This window comes from Anarhichas minor, unplaced genomic scaffold (assembly GCF_050575085.1).
Source record: "Anarhichas minor isolate MPS153535 unplaced genomic scaffold, ASM5057508v1 ptg000058l, whole genome shotgun sequence".
Classification (NCBI taxonomy): domain Eukaryota; kingdom Metazoa; phylum Chordata; class Actinopteri; order Perciformes; family Anarhichadidae; genus Anarhichas; species Anarhichas minor.
The window spans coordinates 4,758,829-4,775,222 of NW_027466504.1; the positions used below are offsets into that span (position 1 = coordinate 4,758,829).

Genomic DNA, 16,394 nt, shown 5'->3' on the forward strand with positions numbered 1-16,394 from the left:
CAAAACAACACACATGTCTCATAATGTGAGGAAACTGTGAGGGAACTGTGAGGTCTGGAAGGTTACTCCAGTACTGAGATACTGTCGGCTACTGTGGGGTTACATTAAGATTGTTACTGATTGTTTTCTAGTCACAACCAAACACCCATTAAAGTGTACCAACAATATGACTCTGAACATTACTGATAACGTTCTCATTACTCTCTGAAATTTCAAGCTATAAAAGCAGAGTGAGAAAAAAAACAATATTAGATATGTTTACAGAAATATATTCAAATTAAATATTTGATTGAAATCATGAAAGCAGACACAATCTTATGAAAGTTACAAGTTTATCCATTCATATAAATAAGGACATTAATTGAATCCTGACCTGAGAGTTTCCAGTTCACAGATTGGACTCGCCAGTCCAGCAGACAGCTGCTTCACTCCTGAATCCTGCAGGTCGTTGTTACTCAGGTCCAGCTCTCTCAGACTAGAGGACTGGGAGCAGAGAACTGACGACAGAGCTTCACAACTTTTCTCTGAGAGGTTACAGTCACTCAGTCTGAAAAGACAACGATAAAGAAAAAATTAGCAATAGGTAGAAAAGACAGAGAAAACGTTTCCAGCTCTACCTCCTCTATCAGACTGATTTTCTGTGGCTGCAGCAGGCCTCTTCATACCTGAGAGTTTCCAGTCTCCATTGTGGATCATCCAGTCCAGCAGACAGCAGCGTCACTCCTGAGTCTCCTGGATGATTGTAGCTCAGGTCCAGCTCTCTCAGATGGGTGGGGTTGGAGCTCAGAGCTGTGGCCAGAGAAGCACAGCCTTCCTCTGTGATCAGACATCTTGACAGGCTGCAAACACACAAAACAACAGACATGTCACATAATCTGAGGAAACTGTGAGGGCTGTAAGGTTACTGCAGTACTGAGATAATGTTGGCTACTGTGGGGTTACATTAACATTGCTATTGATTATTTTCTAGTCACAACCAAACACCCACTAATATCCATCAACAACAAACAAAAACAAAAAACAGTAATATAAATGTTCATGAAAATATACTGAGACTAAAATATTCATTGAAAAAATACAAGCAGCATCTTATACAGGTTACGAGTTTATCTATGAATCTAAGTCAGGACTTGAGAGGACATTAATTGAAAACGTTGATGAATTCTGACCTGAGAGTTTCCAGTTCACAGTGTGGACTCTCTAGTCCAGCAGACAGCTGCTTCACTCCTGAATCCTGCAGGTCGTTGTTACTCAGGTCCAGCTCTCTCAGACTAGAGGACTGGGGGCTGAGAACTGAGGACAGAGCTCCACAGCTTCTCTCTGAGAGGTTACAGCCACTCAGTCTGAAGAGACAATGATGAAGAAAAAATAAGCAATATGTAGAAAAGATAAAGTATTTAAGTTATTGTGGTATATTTTCAGGCCTTGCACGATACAGCGAAGACCCCAAGTGCAGTTGTCTTAGATGAAAACCAGATGTGCAGGAGACCAGGGGCAGAAGGGTGGACGTGCAGAATGAGGGGGGGCCACATACATTCTCTCATTGTTCCGCCCTGTATGTTGCATGACATGTACCCTATATAAAGATGAAGTGAGCGCCCTAGAAGGGGGGACTTGCGGATTCGACTTGAGACCTCCGGACGATGTAGACGTCCGTAATGGCATGTGTTGCTTGTTTGTAATAAACTTTATTATACCAGCAAGAACAGTGTCCACGGAGCATCCTTCATCATCACTTCAACAGACCTGTCGCATGCAAGATACGACATAGATGGCGTCACGAACAGAACGGAAGTGATCTGGCAGCTTTCCGACGACTTCACATACGGTGAGATCTCTCGATTGAATGCTGGTCATTAATTGAGGCTGTTATGTGGAATTGTTGGGTGAAGTTGCTTGGACACACCGTAAATTAAGAACCTTCTTGTTATGGACATGTTCTGTTGATTTGTTGTTTAAAGTGAGGCTCCGTGCTAAATTTAATGAAAAAAAAAAAAAAAAGGGGGGAAGATGAAAAAGGAAAAAGGAAAAGGAATAGTTTAGAATAGCTTCATGGTAACGAATAAGGTGTGCTAAATAGTATCGTGCAAGATTAATGAAGAGGGGCCCTCAACTTCTTAACGGTAAGACATATGCATATTAGTCACCGCGTAACGATGGCTCTGACATAGTCCGGAATTAAGGTAGAAAAACAAAATTGGGAGAAACCTGGATCCAGGTAATTTGAATAAATAAATGTAAAAGGTTAAAGGAAAGAGTGATAAGGAAATAAAGAAAATGATCATATGATTGAGCCGCAAATCAGATAGGTAGAGCCCTCAAGTGTAGGTGCATTAGTACGGGCCGCATAAAACCTGAAACAACATCTTATGGTCAGTTTAAGAACTGGAGAGTGTAAATTCACAAATTCGATTGACTGTTACCACTCTGACATTGGTTGACGAACGGTGTCTGATGCAGCCTCTCATCGAATATTTACACCTCAGAGGTAGCATAAATTTTATAAGGAAAAGGAAATATAGCGGCAAAAAGCATGCTGTGTGAATGAAGGCTAAAAAATGTGTGTGTGTGTGTTTACTTTGGGTTTACTTGGGGATTGAGCAGAGGGGAGAATGGGTGTGCGTTGAGTGCTGAAAGTATGGGTGTGTGGAACTTAGCTGCTGATGTGTTCCAGATGTGGGCCATAAAAATGCATAGGATGAGAATGGATGCGTTGAAAGAAAGAAAAACATATTATGATTGAATAAACGTACATAGGTGGTGATTTTAGAACGGGACATTTAATAATTTGAAAGGACAGATATGTGGCCCGATGTATTTTATAAAACAATGAGCTTCGTTTAAGGAGACGTAATGAATTGAATTGAATCATGTATTTTATAAAACAATGAGCTTCGTTTGAGAAGACTAATGAATTGAACGAGTCAGTAAATAAAACATGAGCTCTTCTTAAAAGGGACGTAAAATAACAAATGAGCTGTTAAATGCACAATGAACTTCGTTTAAGAAGGGTAGAATTTGACACCCCCCTCCCCCCCCCCTCACTCGCCTCAAAATTCCCTCTTTGCCATTTGAACTGTTTGGGTTCAGTGGGAGTTCACTAAATGCTACAATGTTTAGATAAAGGGGTCGACTTAGGAATAATATTTATGTATGCTGTTAACGGGACCGAAGGATTTCATAAGAGACTAAATCATTGCCTGTTTCTTGTCTGTTATGTCATTTATGGTGAATAAGAATTGAGAAGGGGAGGCTTACGTTTCAATCTACTAAAGGCCGGTACAAATTTATCTACAGACTCTTTATGCATTTTCCATAGTGGTATGTGTTCTCAGTCGTAGGTAATATTGATGGTACACATATAAACCTGCTTTCATTTATAAGCCTAAGAGGATACTGACCTGATCCTATACACATGAAAGAATACATGCTCTAGGCAGATAGGAGAAATAAATAAATAAATAAATAAATAAATAGAAAACTTGGCAACTGATTGACCAGTTAATGCATTTAATTAATTAATGGCATATGGTTGTTTGGTCTAACCTCTGCTGACAATTGCAGATGTCCACAATTGCAGATGACAATTGCAGATGTCCTTACACATCTGTGCTGTGGTGTACATCAATATGGTGACTGTCTGATGATTTGAGCTGAATATTGATTGATTGATTGGATAATTGATTGACTGATTGATTGATTGATTGGATAATTTATTGATTTGTTGATTGATTGACAGATTGGTTTGTTAATTCGTTAATTGATTCATTTGTTAATTGGTTCATTGATAATTGGATAATTGGATAATTGGATAATTGGTTAATTGATAATTGAAAGGGGGAAGTAATCTAAATAGCCTTGAGTAGTTTTACTTGTAGCAATTAATTCTTAAAGTACAAATAACGGAAAATAAGAGGAAGTCATCATAATGGGGAAAAAGAATACTAAAATTCCAAAGGTAATCACTCCTGTTGAAGTGGTACAGAAGAATAATCCTCTAATTAGAGGCATTGCAAACATTGCAAAGATATCGGAAAAATGGCATAAACGCTGGCCTGAAATTGACCAACCATGGCCAGTGGAGGGGACTCTTAACCCAGATGTAATTAAAATTGATTTAGACTTGTATCAACATACAAGGCAGAGCAAAAGAAGGAAAAAAAAAAAAGAGGAGAAAACGCAAGGAGAAGAGGCAAGTGGAGCTTGGCATTCTCCAGTTGTTTGAAAAAGAGAGGATAGAGAGCAGGGAACGTACAGAGAAGGAGCAGAAAGAAAAGTCGAAGAGAGAGAAAGCACAAAAGACAGGGAGAGAAGAGAGTATGAGAAAGAGAGAAAAGAGAGGGAGCAGAGAGAGAAGGAGAAACAGGATAGAGAGAGCAAAGTGAAAAAGAGATACAGGAGAGAGAGCAAAGTGAAAAAGAGGGAGAAGGAGAGAACAGATAAAGAGAGAGAAAAGAGAGAAAGGGAGTGTATAGGAAAAGGATGAAATGCCAAACGAGAGTGTTCACCAATTATTGAGGACAACAGAGGCTGAAGCTTCTACAGTATGTTGGATCGGAAATCTTAATGAAGATTTTCTTGAGCCAGTTAAGTTGTGGGAAAAGTTTATCATCGTAAAGATGCCCGACGCGAAGCTTCCAGAGTATCCATTTCACTGCACGCTCAAGTATTTCAAAAAAGATGCTCAAGGATACGCAGAAGTTGAGTCAACAACCAAAACAAGTTCAACTAAATTCGGGCTGTATAATTTTGGGACCACAAGGAGCAGCTATGAAGATACACAGAAATGACTATTTGGACAAAGAGTTTGATATCGAGAAGAGTGTGCCACATGTGACCTTGTGGGTGTGTGAAGAACATACGCCGAAGCAAGTGGGAGAAATGATGGCGGAGGCAGAAGAAGCTGTTTTTACACCTGTAACAGAGAATCTTGCCATCTGGAAGAGCGAGGATCAGAGGTTCATTAAGATCATGATCTCTGCTCAAGGACAAGGACAGCCACATGCTGTGCGAATGACACATGAGCCAATCTGCAGTACTAAGATGGACTCAGACCCAATGAGAGAAGAGATGCTAAAACAAGTTCCAGAAGGTTTGTGGGCTCGGCATAGTACTGATATTGGACTTGTGAAGTCAGCTCAACCAGTAAGAGTTGAACTCCGACCAGGAGTCAAACCACCTTGGAAGAACCAGTATCCACTGAGTGAAGAGGCAATCCAAGGAATTGAACCACAGATTGAAGGACTTTTGAAGGCAGGTGTTTTAAGAATAACACAGGACCCGCAGAGCAACACGCCTTTGTTGCCAATAAAGAAGCCAGATAAGTCATATCGCCTGACACATGACTTAAGAGCGGTCAATGAAGTGGTGGTTGATTTTCAAGCAGAAGTACCGGATCCACATACTTTGTTAGCCCAACTTCCGCCAAATGCGACACATTTCACAGTGTTAGATTTATGTGGTGCGTTTTTCAGTGTTCCACTTAGTAGGGAAAGCCAAAGCTTATTCGGGTTCACGTACAATGGACAATCTTATGAGTATGAGAGACTGCCACAAGGGTTCAAACATAGCCCGCACATTTTCAATAAAATAGTGAAAGACGATTTGGAGGGAATAGAGCAGGTATTGACAAGTAATGTAATTCAATATGTGGACAACATCATCATTTGTTCACCGGACGAGGAGACATGTCATAAGGACTCAACTAAATTGCTACAAATACTGGCAGAGAAGGGTCACAAGGCCTCTCTGAAGAAACTGCAGTATTGTAAGGAGAAGGTAACTTATTTGGGTCAAACAATAACGCAGGGACACAGAAGCATCTCTGAGAGTCATGTGGAGGCTATTCGCAAGGCTCCAAAACCCAGAACAGTTCGAGAGAGGAGGACATTTCTTGGTATTGCAGGATATTCTTCAGCATGGGTTGAGGATTATGCTAGCTTGACAGGGCCTTTGAGAGCTAAGATTAAAGATACTGGGAATGCTAAGCTACACTGTAATCTGTCCTTTACACGATGGCCTTTTGGGCATTTGAAACGAAAAAAAAAAAAAAAGAAAAGCCAAGTTCTTATGAAGAGAAGTCATAAGCAGGTGGGGACTTCCAGATCGAATATCCTCAGACAATGGGAAAGAGTTTGTGGATAAGACGGTGAAATTGATTTAGCAAAAACTTGGAATTAAACAGCGTCTTGGTGCAGTCTATCATCCGCAAAGTCAAGGGATGTGCGAAAGAATGAATGGTGTTCTGATGAATGATACAACAGTGACGACATCTGTGGCACCTACGACATTTGTAAACATAACGCGGACATCTAATATGACACGGACATGGATGAGGATGACGCAATAAAGATCGAAGTGGTGGAGGAATATCCATTTTGAATATCTCATGATTATAATCCTATTATTTACCTATGTTATTGCTTGCGTAGTTTGTAGTGTTGATTTTGTTTTGCTCTTTCGAGACTTTGTTTAGTCTCGAAGGGGGGGGTATGGAAACAAATGAACAAAATGATTAATGGACATTATGAGTTATAATCTCACATTTTACTTATAGAAGTGTTATTATTCAGTGTTTGATGTTTTAATGTGTATCTGTTCTGTATGCAAAAGATACTGGCCTTCTTTTCTTTCATTCTAGAACATATTGGGGGAAGACCACTGTGAGGGTGGAGGATTGTCAGGGACTCCGATGGGCTGAATGGATTCAGACACTTCAAACATGAAAACATGAAAATCTGAAGGACTCTGAACGTGGACTGGCGATACAACATCCAGATTCAAGACATCTTCGATACTACACCTGAGTCACGGCTGCTGAGAAAACTGCAGCGTTATACAGTCTTATGTCTTCACTGAAATGTTACATTAGTATTATTAAAAATGAATTTTCGTCTTTGTATATTAAATGCTTGGGAAATGATGGTTTCTAAATATAATGGGACCTCGGATGTTTTCTTTTTCTCGATGTTTAGGGACAGTGGGGTAGGCAGGAAAAGGTCCATAGAAAGGTGCGATGGGTCGACCAGCCTGACTTTGGACATTGTTTTGTTTTGATTTGCTGAGTATTCCATATGTATTTGCTTAAGTCATTTCCTTACACAAATTGCTAAATTCCTCATTTCAGTGTTTTGGAGTATTACTTATGGTTGCCTTGGCAGAGGGACCGTGAGAGAATTTTCCTGTTTACATTGTTTAATGGATTTCAAGAAAAATTAGCTGCCTAACAGGTTTTTCACTCTCACTTTTTTATATACTCCGTAGGCGTATCGTTGATTTAATGTTAAGAAAGGGTTGTTAATTTTGTCATGATCATACACTTGTATGTCTCTTCTGTTATTTTTTCGAGACTTTGTGTAAGTCTCGAAGGGGGGAATATGTGGTATATTTTCAGGTCTTGCACGATACAGCGAAGACCCCAAGTGCAGTTGTCTTAGATGAAAACCAGATGTGCAGGAGACCAGGGGCAGAAGGGTGGACGTGCAGAATGAGGGGGGGCCACATACATTCTCTCATTGTTCCGCCCTGTATGTTGCATGACATGTACCCTATATAAAGATGAAGCGAGCGCCCTAGAAGGGGGGACTTGCGGATTCGACTTGAGACCTCCGGACGATCTAGACGTCCGTAATGGCATGTGTTGCTTGTTTGTAATAAACTTTATTATACCAGCAAGAACAGTGTCCACGGAGCATCCTTCATCATCACTTCAACAGACCTGTCGCATGCAAGATACGACATTATGATATATGAATCTAACTCTCTCTGTACTTACAGAGCTTTGTTGGAGGCTTTGACCACTGGCAGCAGCCTCAGAAGAGCCTCCTCTGAAGCAGAGTATTTCTTCAGGTCAAACACGTCCAGATCTTTTTCTGATGACAGTAAGATGAAGACCAGAGCTGACCACTGAGCAGGAGACAGTTTATCTGTGGAGAGACATCCTGAACTCAGGGACTGTTGGATCTCCTCCACTAGAGAACAATGATTCAGTTCATTCAGACAGTGGAACAGATTGATGCTTTTCTCTGGAGACACATCCTCACTGATCTTCTTCTTGATGTACTGGACTGTTCTCTGATTGGTCTGTGAGCTACTTCCTGTCTGTGTTAGCAGACCTCGTAGGAGAGTCTGATTGGTCTGTAGTGAAAGACCCAGGAGGAAGCGGAGGAACAAGTCCAGGTGTCCATTCGGACTCTGTAAGGCCTTGTCCACAGCACTCTGGTAGAAATGTTTTGGTTTAGGTTTGTCTCTAATGACTTTAGACAAACTGGATGTTGTTTGTTCTTCTGACAGCAGATTGACTCCAGAGTTGATGAAGGTCAGATGGACATGAAGAGCAGCCAAAAACTCCTGAACACTCAGATGGACAAAGCAGAACACCTTGTCCTGGTACAGTCCTCTCTCCTCTCTAAAGATCTGTGTGAACACTCCTGAGTACACTGAGGCTGCTCTGATATCGATGCCACACTCTGTCAGGTCGGATTCATAGAAGATCAGGTTGCCTTTCTGCAGCTGATCAAAAGCCAGTTCTCCCAAAGACTCAGTCATCTTCCTGCTCTCTGGACTCCAGTGTGGATCTGTCTCAGCTCCTCCATCATACTTGACCTTCTTCAGTTTGGACTGAACCACCAGGAAGTGGATGTACATCTCAGTCAGGGTCTTGGGCATCTCTCCTCCCTCTCTGGTCTTCAACACATCCTCCAGAACTGTAGCAGTGATCCAGCAGAAGACTGGGATGTGGCACATGATGTGGAGGCTTCGTGAGGTCTTGATGTGGGAGATGATCCTGCTGGCCTGCTCCTCATCTCTGAATCTCTTCCTGAAGTACTCCTCCTTCTGTGGGTCAGTGAAGCCTCTGACCTCTGTCACCATGCCAACACACTCAGGAGGGATCTGATTGGCTGCTGCAGGTCGTGTGGTTATCCAGAGGCGAGCAGAGGGAAGCAGTTCCCCCCTGATGAGGTTTGTCAGCAGTACACCCACTGAGGTGGACTCGGTAACATCAGTCAGGATCTCATTGTTGTGGAAGTCCAGAGGAAGTCGACACTCATCCAGACCGTCAAAGATGAACACAACCAGGAACTCTTCAAACCTGCAGATTCCTGCTTTTTTGGTTTCACTGAAGAAGTGATGAACAAGTTCCACCAAGCTGTACTGTTTCTCTTTCAGCACATTCAGCTCTCTGAAAGTGAATGGAAATGTGAACTGTATGTCCTGGTTGTATTTGTCTTCAGCCCAGTCCAGAGTGAACTTCTGTGTTAAGAGTGTTTTCCCAATGCCAGCCACTCCCTTTGTCATCACTGTTCTGATTGGTTCCTCTCTTCCAGGTGAGGCTTTAAAGATGTCTTCTTGTCTGATGGTTGTTTCTGGTCTGTGTGGTTTCCTGGATGCTGTTTCAATGTGTCTGACCTCATGTTCATCATTGACCTCTGCAGTCCCTCCCTCTGTGATGTAGAGCTCTGTGTAGATCTGATTCAGAAGTGTTGGGTTTCCTGCTTTAGCGATCCCCTCACACACACACTGGAACTTCTTCTTCAGGTTAGATTTGAGTTCACGCTGACAAACTGCAGCAAGAAGTCCTGAATGAACACACAGCAAAGAAGATCAATGAGTCTATGAATATATTTTGGTCCATATCTTGAGACATTTGTAAATGTCCCATTCATCCAGCATGTTAAATCTTTAGAGAAATCCTCTTACTGCTCTGCAGACAGTCAGCCAGCTCCTCCTGCTTCATTCTCCTCAGGAAGTGCAGTGTGATCTTCACAAATGCCTCTCTGCTGCTCCTCCTCTGCTCTTCATCTTCACCGTCCAGCACCTCCTCATCCTCCCTCTGACTCTCTAAGCATTCTGGGTAATCTGAACTCACAACCTTCTGGATCTTCTTCAGCTCATTCTTCACAAAAGTGACGATGTTCTCCTTCAGCAGCTGGAACAGAATATTCTATGAATGACACAAGCTAAAACCATGGAACCAAACATCAGATCCATGTTGGACAGACTGACAATCCACTGGTCTACAAAGTGTAGCATGGAGATTATTGTGAACAGAATATATGTAAAAGTAGTTGTACATGTACAGACCATAAATATGAAGTCCAGGTGTGTTTGATGCTGCTGGGCAGACTGACCTCTGGGAACCTCCGAGCTCTCCTGGTCCTCTCTGTGGAGGAATCATGAACAATCATCTCACATTATGTTTGTACCATTAACACAAATACAACAGTTAGTTAAAGATGTTGTGTTCTGTCATGATTAATCATAATGAAAACCAGATGCAAAACAGATTGTTATCTCTGCTTTTACTGCTTTTATTGGACAGTAAACGTTATTTTATAGTATAGGTATAGTCAAAAATGATGTCCGATGTTGAATACACTTATTGTAAGTCGCTTTGGATAAAAGTGTCTGCTAAATGACTGTAATGTAATGTATATCGCATGGCAAATTCATACCGATGTACTTTCTATTCCTTCAGTACCTTCCACCACGAGATACTACAACTAGAAACAACTATAATCACATCTGATGTGATACTTTTTCACATTTGGTGTAGTTTCTATTCTACCGTTGTGTTGTTAGTCAGATGTACCAAGACTTAATACTGTTGATCTGCCACATCACTTGAAACAAAGGGTCTGTATTTGGCAGTGGCAGGCCGTGCATTTTATACCTAGGCCTTCACTGCTGTCGTGCGGCTGAAATACCACCTTATAACCACATGATGGCGCCACAGCTATTATTCGTTTCTAAGGCTGTAACTATGTACGTATTCGTATTAAACCGTACGGTACGAGGCTTACAATATATTTAAATAATACTAGAGCATTTGGACGATGCAGAAACTTAAATTCAGGAAAATATGTTTTCTACGCTCATGTAGGACAGTGTATCTCAGCTGGTCTGGCTGTGGAACCCACCATCAAACCTTAACGACAAGCCGCGGCTCAAAGAGATTGTCTTATGATTTTACTTTCACAATTAGAACATTGAACGTACTGCTCTGCAATGTTTTTCCTTGTCTCAGCCCCCTGTGTCACGGTGTGTGGTACATCTCACTCGAGTCAGGAAACAGGTCAGAATGCCCATATTTAATTGGCTGAGCTGCATCACGTGATGTGATCCACAACGCCGATTAAGCCTCTGCTGTTAAGTTTCGTTTCACGATAGTCACGTGCTCGCCCACTGACCAATCACAGCACACGCTGTACCTCACTGCAGAGCTGCACATGGAAACTGAGCTGCAGGTAATGCTGACGTACTTGTAGGCCAGCTAGAAGGCTCTGACACGTCAAAGAATACGCCCAACATGTCAAACTAAAGATCTGATTGGTTGAAGACTATGACAATCAACAATATCGTCCCCATTCACTTAAACTGCACATGGATGCACTTGTGAGTCTGCAGGCCTCGGGCCTCTCTTCTTACCTAGAGACACAGAGGTGAAATCTGATTGGATAAAAGCTCTACTTAAAACAAGCTGCACTGGAAGCAGAGCAACTGAGGAAGACAGTAGCTGTGCAATGAGAAAATAAGATAATGGAAAAATATTTTTAGAAATTATAATATATGTAGTGTATTTAAGAAAAAATATTAAAGTATAAAATAGATATAGCTTTGTGATTCTGTTTAGGCCAGCAGAGAAGGCTTTGCAGGCCCTGATGGCCCACCACTGGTATTTGGTTTGGCCACAGCACCATTGGGGAGACTTCCTCCTAGTCAGTCTTTCTGGTCTCCAGACCTCTGCAACTAGATTTAGGATTATATCTAGAATGCTACTTCCTGCCTGATGTAAAATTTACAACAAGTAGTTAAAGATATTGCGTCATGTCATGATCATAATGAGAAATGAGATCATAATGATAGATCAAAGACTATAAATGATAGACGACCAAATTGGTATCTGTGTAACAGCTAGTCATCTGTTTCATCTGTTTTAAGAACTTACTCTGGGTCATAAGAACGGCATCCATCTTTGAAGTTAATTGGAGACCCTTTAGACCGATCACTCTTCATGGACACACAGCTGGGTATAGGAGACTTTTCTCTCTGCTGCTGTGAACTGATAGAAACACTGCCATTTTATCATCATCATTCAATCATGAAGAATCAGCTCACATTGTGTCTGTCCACACAGAGACAAACACAAGGTAAAGGTCCATGAAGTGATATCTGGATGTGGATCAGATGAGTCCCTGTAGTGGTAAAGCTCCAAGTGTGAATGTGTTTCAATGAAGAAGAGTTAACTTCATCTGAGTCATTTATTAAACCTACTGTACTCATTGTATTTGTATCCTGGTAGTTTTAGGAGACATTGAGTATAAAATCAATGTTTTATTTAGAAATGTTTCAATGTTGATGTTGAAGCTGTATTCAGTGCAGCAAAGGCAAGAAATGATACAGTGAGGTGACCATGATGGCTGAAGAGTAATGCTGTCCAATCAGGATGTAGAGAGGAACCATGTGGATCTGACGTGTTCTTCCAGACTTTGTGACAGATCACTCAATGACCCAGCTGACAACAGACTTTATCATAGCGACCAGGCAGAAAAGGAGGAATCATGAAGAATCCGCTCACATTGTGTCTGTCCACACAGAGACAAACATAAGGTAAAGGTCCATGAAGTAATATGTGGATGTGGATCAGATGAGTCCCTGTAGTGGTAAAGGTTTACTAGTCCTGCTGATCCCACTGAGAATCAACAGCTCAGTCTTTCAGCTCACTGTTTTCTTCAAACGTCAGTTTAGTTTAGTCCCAACAGCTCTCACCAAGCCCTCCATGTAGCTCTCCCTCCCTCACTGTACACTGCTGAAGTGCCCTGGAGCAAGGCACCCAGAACCTCCAGCTGTTCCAGTGGAGCGTCTCAGTGTCAGACTGGTTGTACTGGGCAGCTCCCAGTGTGAATGTGTTTCAATGAAGAAGAGTTAACTTCATCTGAGTCATTTATTAAACCTACTGTACTCATTGTATTTGTATCCTGGTAGTTTTAGGAGACATTGAGTATAAAATCAATGTTTTATTTAGAAATGTTTCAATGTTGATGTTGAAGCTGTATTCAGTGCAGCAAAGGCAGGAAATGATACAGTGAGGTGACCATGATGGCTGAAGAGTAATGCTGTCCAATCAGGTTGAAGAGAGGAACCATGTGATGTAAAAGCAGAGCGTCTCAGTGTCAGACTGGTTGTACTGGGCAGCTCCCAGTACGAAAAAAATGACACTAAACCAGTAAAGTTTCTCTGAGTTAACAACAGTTCAAACATGAATCATCACACCCACCTCACTCAGTGATTGGTCAGCTGATTTTAGGTGAGAAAGTAGGCAGAGTTTGAACTTGTCTCACAGCTCTCTAAGACGGATGGCTTTTTACAAGAAATAGAAACAATTTAGATTTATTTTTTAGCATAACCCGACTCTTACTGTCAGTTACAGCTTACATCTGATCAGCACATGGAGGTTGTCCTTTAAAGTCAATTAAATGTTGCTTTGACTGGTTGCTCTTGAAGGACAGACAGCTGGCCTCGGGACAGTCTGGTCTCTGCTGATGGACCCTGAAACAAAAACAGCACAGAAAAATATGGACGTTGTAGAAAAACTGAAGATAATTGTTAAATCTTTAAACACAGACAATAACTAGAATGGTTAGAAGTTAGAAATGCCTTATCGTCAGTTATAAATTCTTACCTTCCATCAGAAGATTTTCTAAAATCAAGAGGACTCTCCATGGACGCATCTCTCTTCAAGGACACACAGCTGGGTTCAGGTCCAGGTTCTGGAGATTCTGGTCTCTGATGGATCCTGAAACAAAAACAGTATCGATACAAGTTGAGGAAACTTTGTCCTTGTCCTAAATGAAGAAAAACATGTCATGTGTCCACTTTATTAGGTACATCTGTGAAGTCTAAAACAATTCAATAAAACAGTGCTGCACTAAATTCTACCTTTACAAAGATGATAATGTTCAGTTTTTGTTTCAGAAGCGTGTTAAATCAGTTCTATGTGTATTACTGAAGTAACAGTTAAAGGTGGTGTTGTACTGGACTACATTATAATAACTCAGTTAAAGGTGTTGTTGTACTGGACTACATGATACTGAGAGCTGTGTTTGAGGGTCAGAATATTAGGAACCCCTCTGAATATAAAGAAGTCCGGTACAACACCATCAGTAACTTTGACCTCAGTGATAAAACATAATGAACTGAGTGAACTCCTCTGTGACGGTGTCAGTAAAAAGTGAACACTATGTGTGAACAGTTAGAGATGGTCATCTCACCTCTGAGCTTTGGTCTGGCTGGTTTTAGAGGGAGGGACTCCCTCCTCTCTGTCCTCACACTGATTCATAGCAGAGTCCACACCTTCACACAAACACAACAACATTATTTCTCTTCATCATGACAAACACACACAGCTCATTCACCTCAATACTAAATACACTCATGGGACAGTTTCCATGTTGTCACTTTGAGCTGCAGAGTCATCTCTAAGAAATGACGTTCACAATGTTCTTTAGTCTGTTGGCTTGTTTGAAGACTAGAGGAAGACACTTCATGTTCTTTGGGGATGACGTCACTCTTCACTTTCTTTGACTGTCTTTGAAAAGCTCTTCAATGTTTGAAATGTTCCTCTGTTTCCACGTCTACTACATCCAGTCAGAGCATGAAGCAGCTCGTCCAATAATCCAAAATCAGTCATGTGACCTTGTTAGCTGCTGCTGAATTCACATCACTTTGTACCTTCATGTGTAGAGGAACCAATGAGAGCAGAGCTGAAAGCATCAGTCCAATCATCGATCAGCACATCAGCTCTCATTCATCCTTCACATCATCTCTCCTGTATCAGCTGCTTCTCTCTGTTTCATATCAGTGTCAGCTGAATCCCTTTGGCTTCTTGTTGCTCACATTAAAGACTGAAGTGAACAAACCTTTAGTTAATCGTGACTTCAGTTGTTTTTACAGTGAAAACTCAAAGCACACGAGGAAACATTATTTCTCTGCTGCTCAGCTCCTCTTTAACTCAGAAAAGTCTGAAGAGAAAAGTTAGATCGAAAAAGTGTCTCAGACAGTTGAGTTAAGAAAAGGTCGACTACAACCTGCTGATTAATGTGCACACTTTAAAAAGCAAATCTTTATAAAATGGTAAAAAGTCTGGCAGCAGAAGTTCCCATTAAATTACAGTAAAATATAAATATATTCTACTGCAATAAAATAACATTAAATACAGATATTAGCTATGGATACATACTCTGTAATTGTACAGCCAGTAAGTAGATATGAGAAAATATGTTAAAGGTATAAGAGAATACTGCTAATTGAATTGAGCTAATTGAACTTTGGTTATGTTTTAACCAAATGTTTTGGTTATGTCCATCTGTCTGTTAATGTTTAGATTTCTGGAGATAAAACTAACTTAATGTTTTATCAACATGACAAAAGACGTCATTTTAAATGCTCATCCTATAAATTTACAGTGTTTTACAAGTTAAATATTGTTCATCAACCTCCAACAAATGGAGCTGAGCTGTTTCTCCTCATGATCTCCCTTCAGAGTCCAGAAGTCAGTAAAACACAGAACAGTAAAATGACATGTAAGTGTCCTCATAGAAAACACTGTGGGCACTGTGGGAACATGTGGAAGCTTTCATTTGATGGATTGTTCACTTCACCATTTGATCAGTTAGTAAAAGGTCGACTACAACCTGGTGATCAATGAGAGAAAAGCTGAACACTAAAGAAAACACATTCAAACACTATCAAAAATGGAGTAAATGTGTTGAGAAGCAGATGAAGAAATGAACATGAAGCTTTGTGGACTTAAAGGATTGAAAGCAGCAGGTGAGAGCAAACAGAGAGTAGGCTCGTTCGACATAAACCAGGCGTGCGCAGAATCGATCACCGGCGATCGGCGCACAATGCATGCTGGGTAGATTTGCGTCCGACTTGCTCTGACGTCATGAAAACGTGGGCAACGATAACCTCACGAGAGCGGGGTGGCGCAGATTTTAGAGCCAGGCGCTGCAGTTGCTCTCCACTGACTGCGTGACCCCAGTGCATGATGGGAAACTTCTTTCTGTCTTCGGATCAAAGAGCTGATTGGCTCTTAGATTTTCTTTAGTGGAAAAGGTGGGAGATCGTGGCTCACTGGGTTAAGAGGGTTGTCTGGTGCCCACAACGTCGGCTGTTCAAGCCTTGGCCTTTGACCTGTCTCCTGTCAAAGACAGCCCCCTGCTCCCCATATATAGGGATGGGTCAAATGCAGAGACAAATTTATCCTTAATTAACAGGATAAATATAGTATAAAAAAATGTAAATCCTAATTTTCTGTCTAATTGTAATACTTAACGCTAGATTGTTGGCTATTAGTCTCATTTTGTGCAACAACAATAATAATATATAAGGTT

The 16,394-nt window shown here is 41.2% G+C and overlaps 1 protein-coding gene across 1 annotated transcript in view; it reads right to left on the reverse strand.

The window, feature by feature from the left end:
* LOC142932587 (uncharacterized) overlaps nt 1-14,492 on the reverse strand; it is a 66,648-nt gene extending 52,156 nt beyond the window's left edge. The window contains exons 1-8 of the mRNA XM_076076506.1: nt 14,271-14,492; nt 13,682-13,783; nt 13,435-13,548; nt 11,948-12,061; nt 10,084-10,162; nt 9,700-9,928; nt 7,775-9,578; nt 374-547 (exon numbers count right to left, since the gene is read on the reverse strand). Of these exons, the coding sequence (XP_075932621.1) occupies nt 374-547; nt 7,775-9,578; nt 9,700-9,928; nt 10,084-10,162; nt 11,948-12,061; nt 13,435-13,548; nt 13,682-13,783; nt 14,271-14,374 (2,720 nt within the window). The 5' untranslated portion in view covers nt 14,375-14,492. The remainder of the gene's footprint in view (nt 1-373; nt 548-7,774; nt 9,579-9,699; nt 9,929-10,083; nt 10,163-11,947; nt 12,062-13,434; nt 13,549-13,681; nt 13,784-14,270) is intronic.
* Between the last annotated feature and the right edge of the window lie 1,902 nt (nt 14,493-16,394).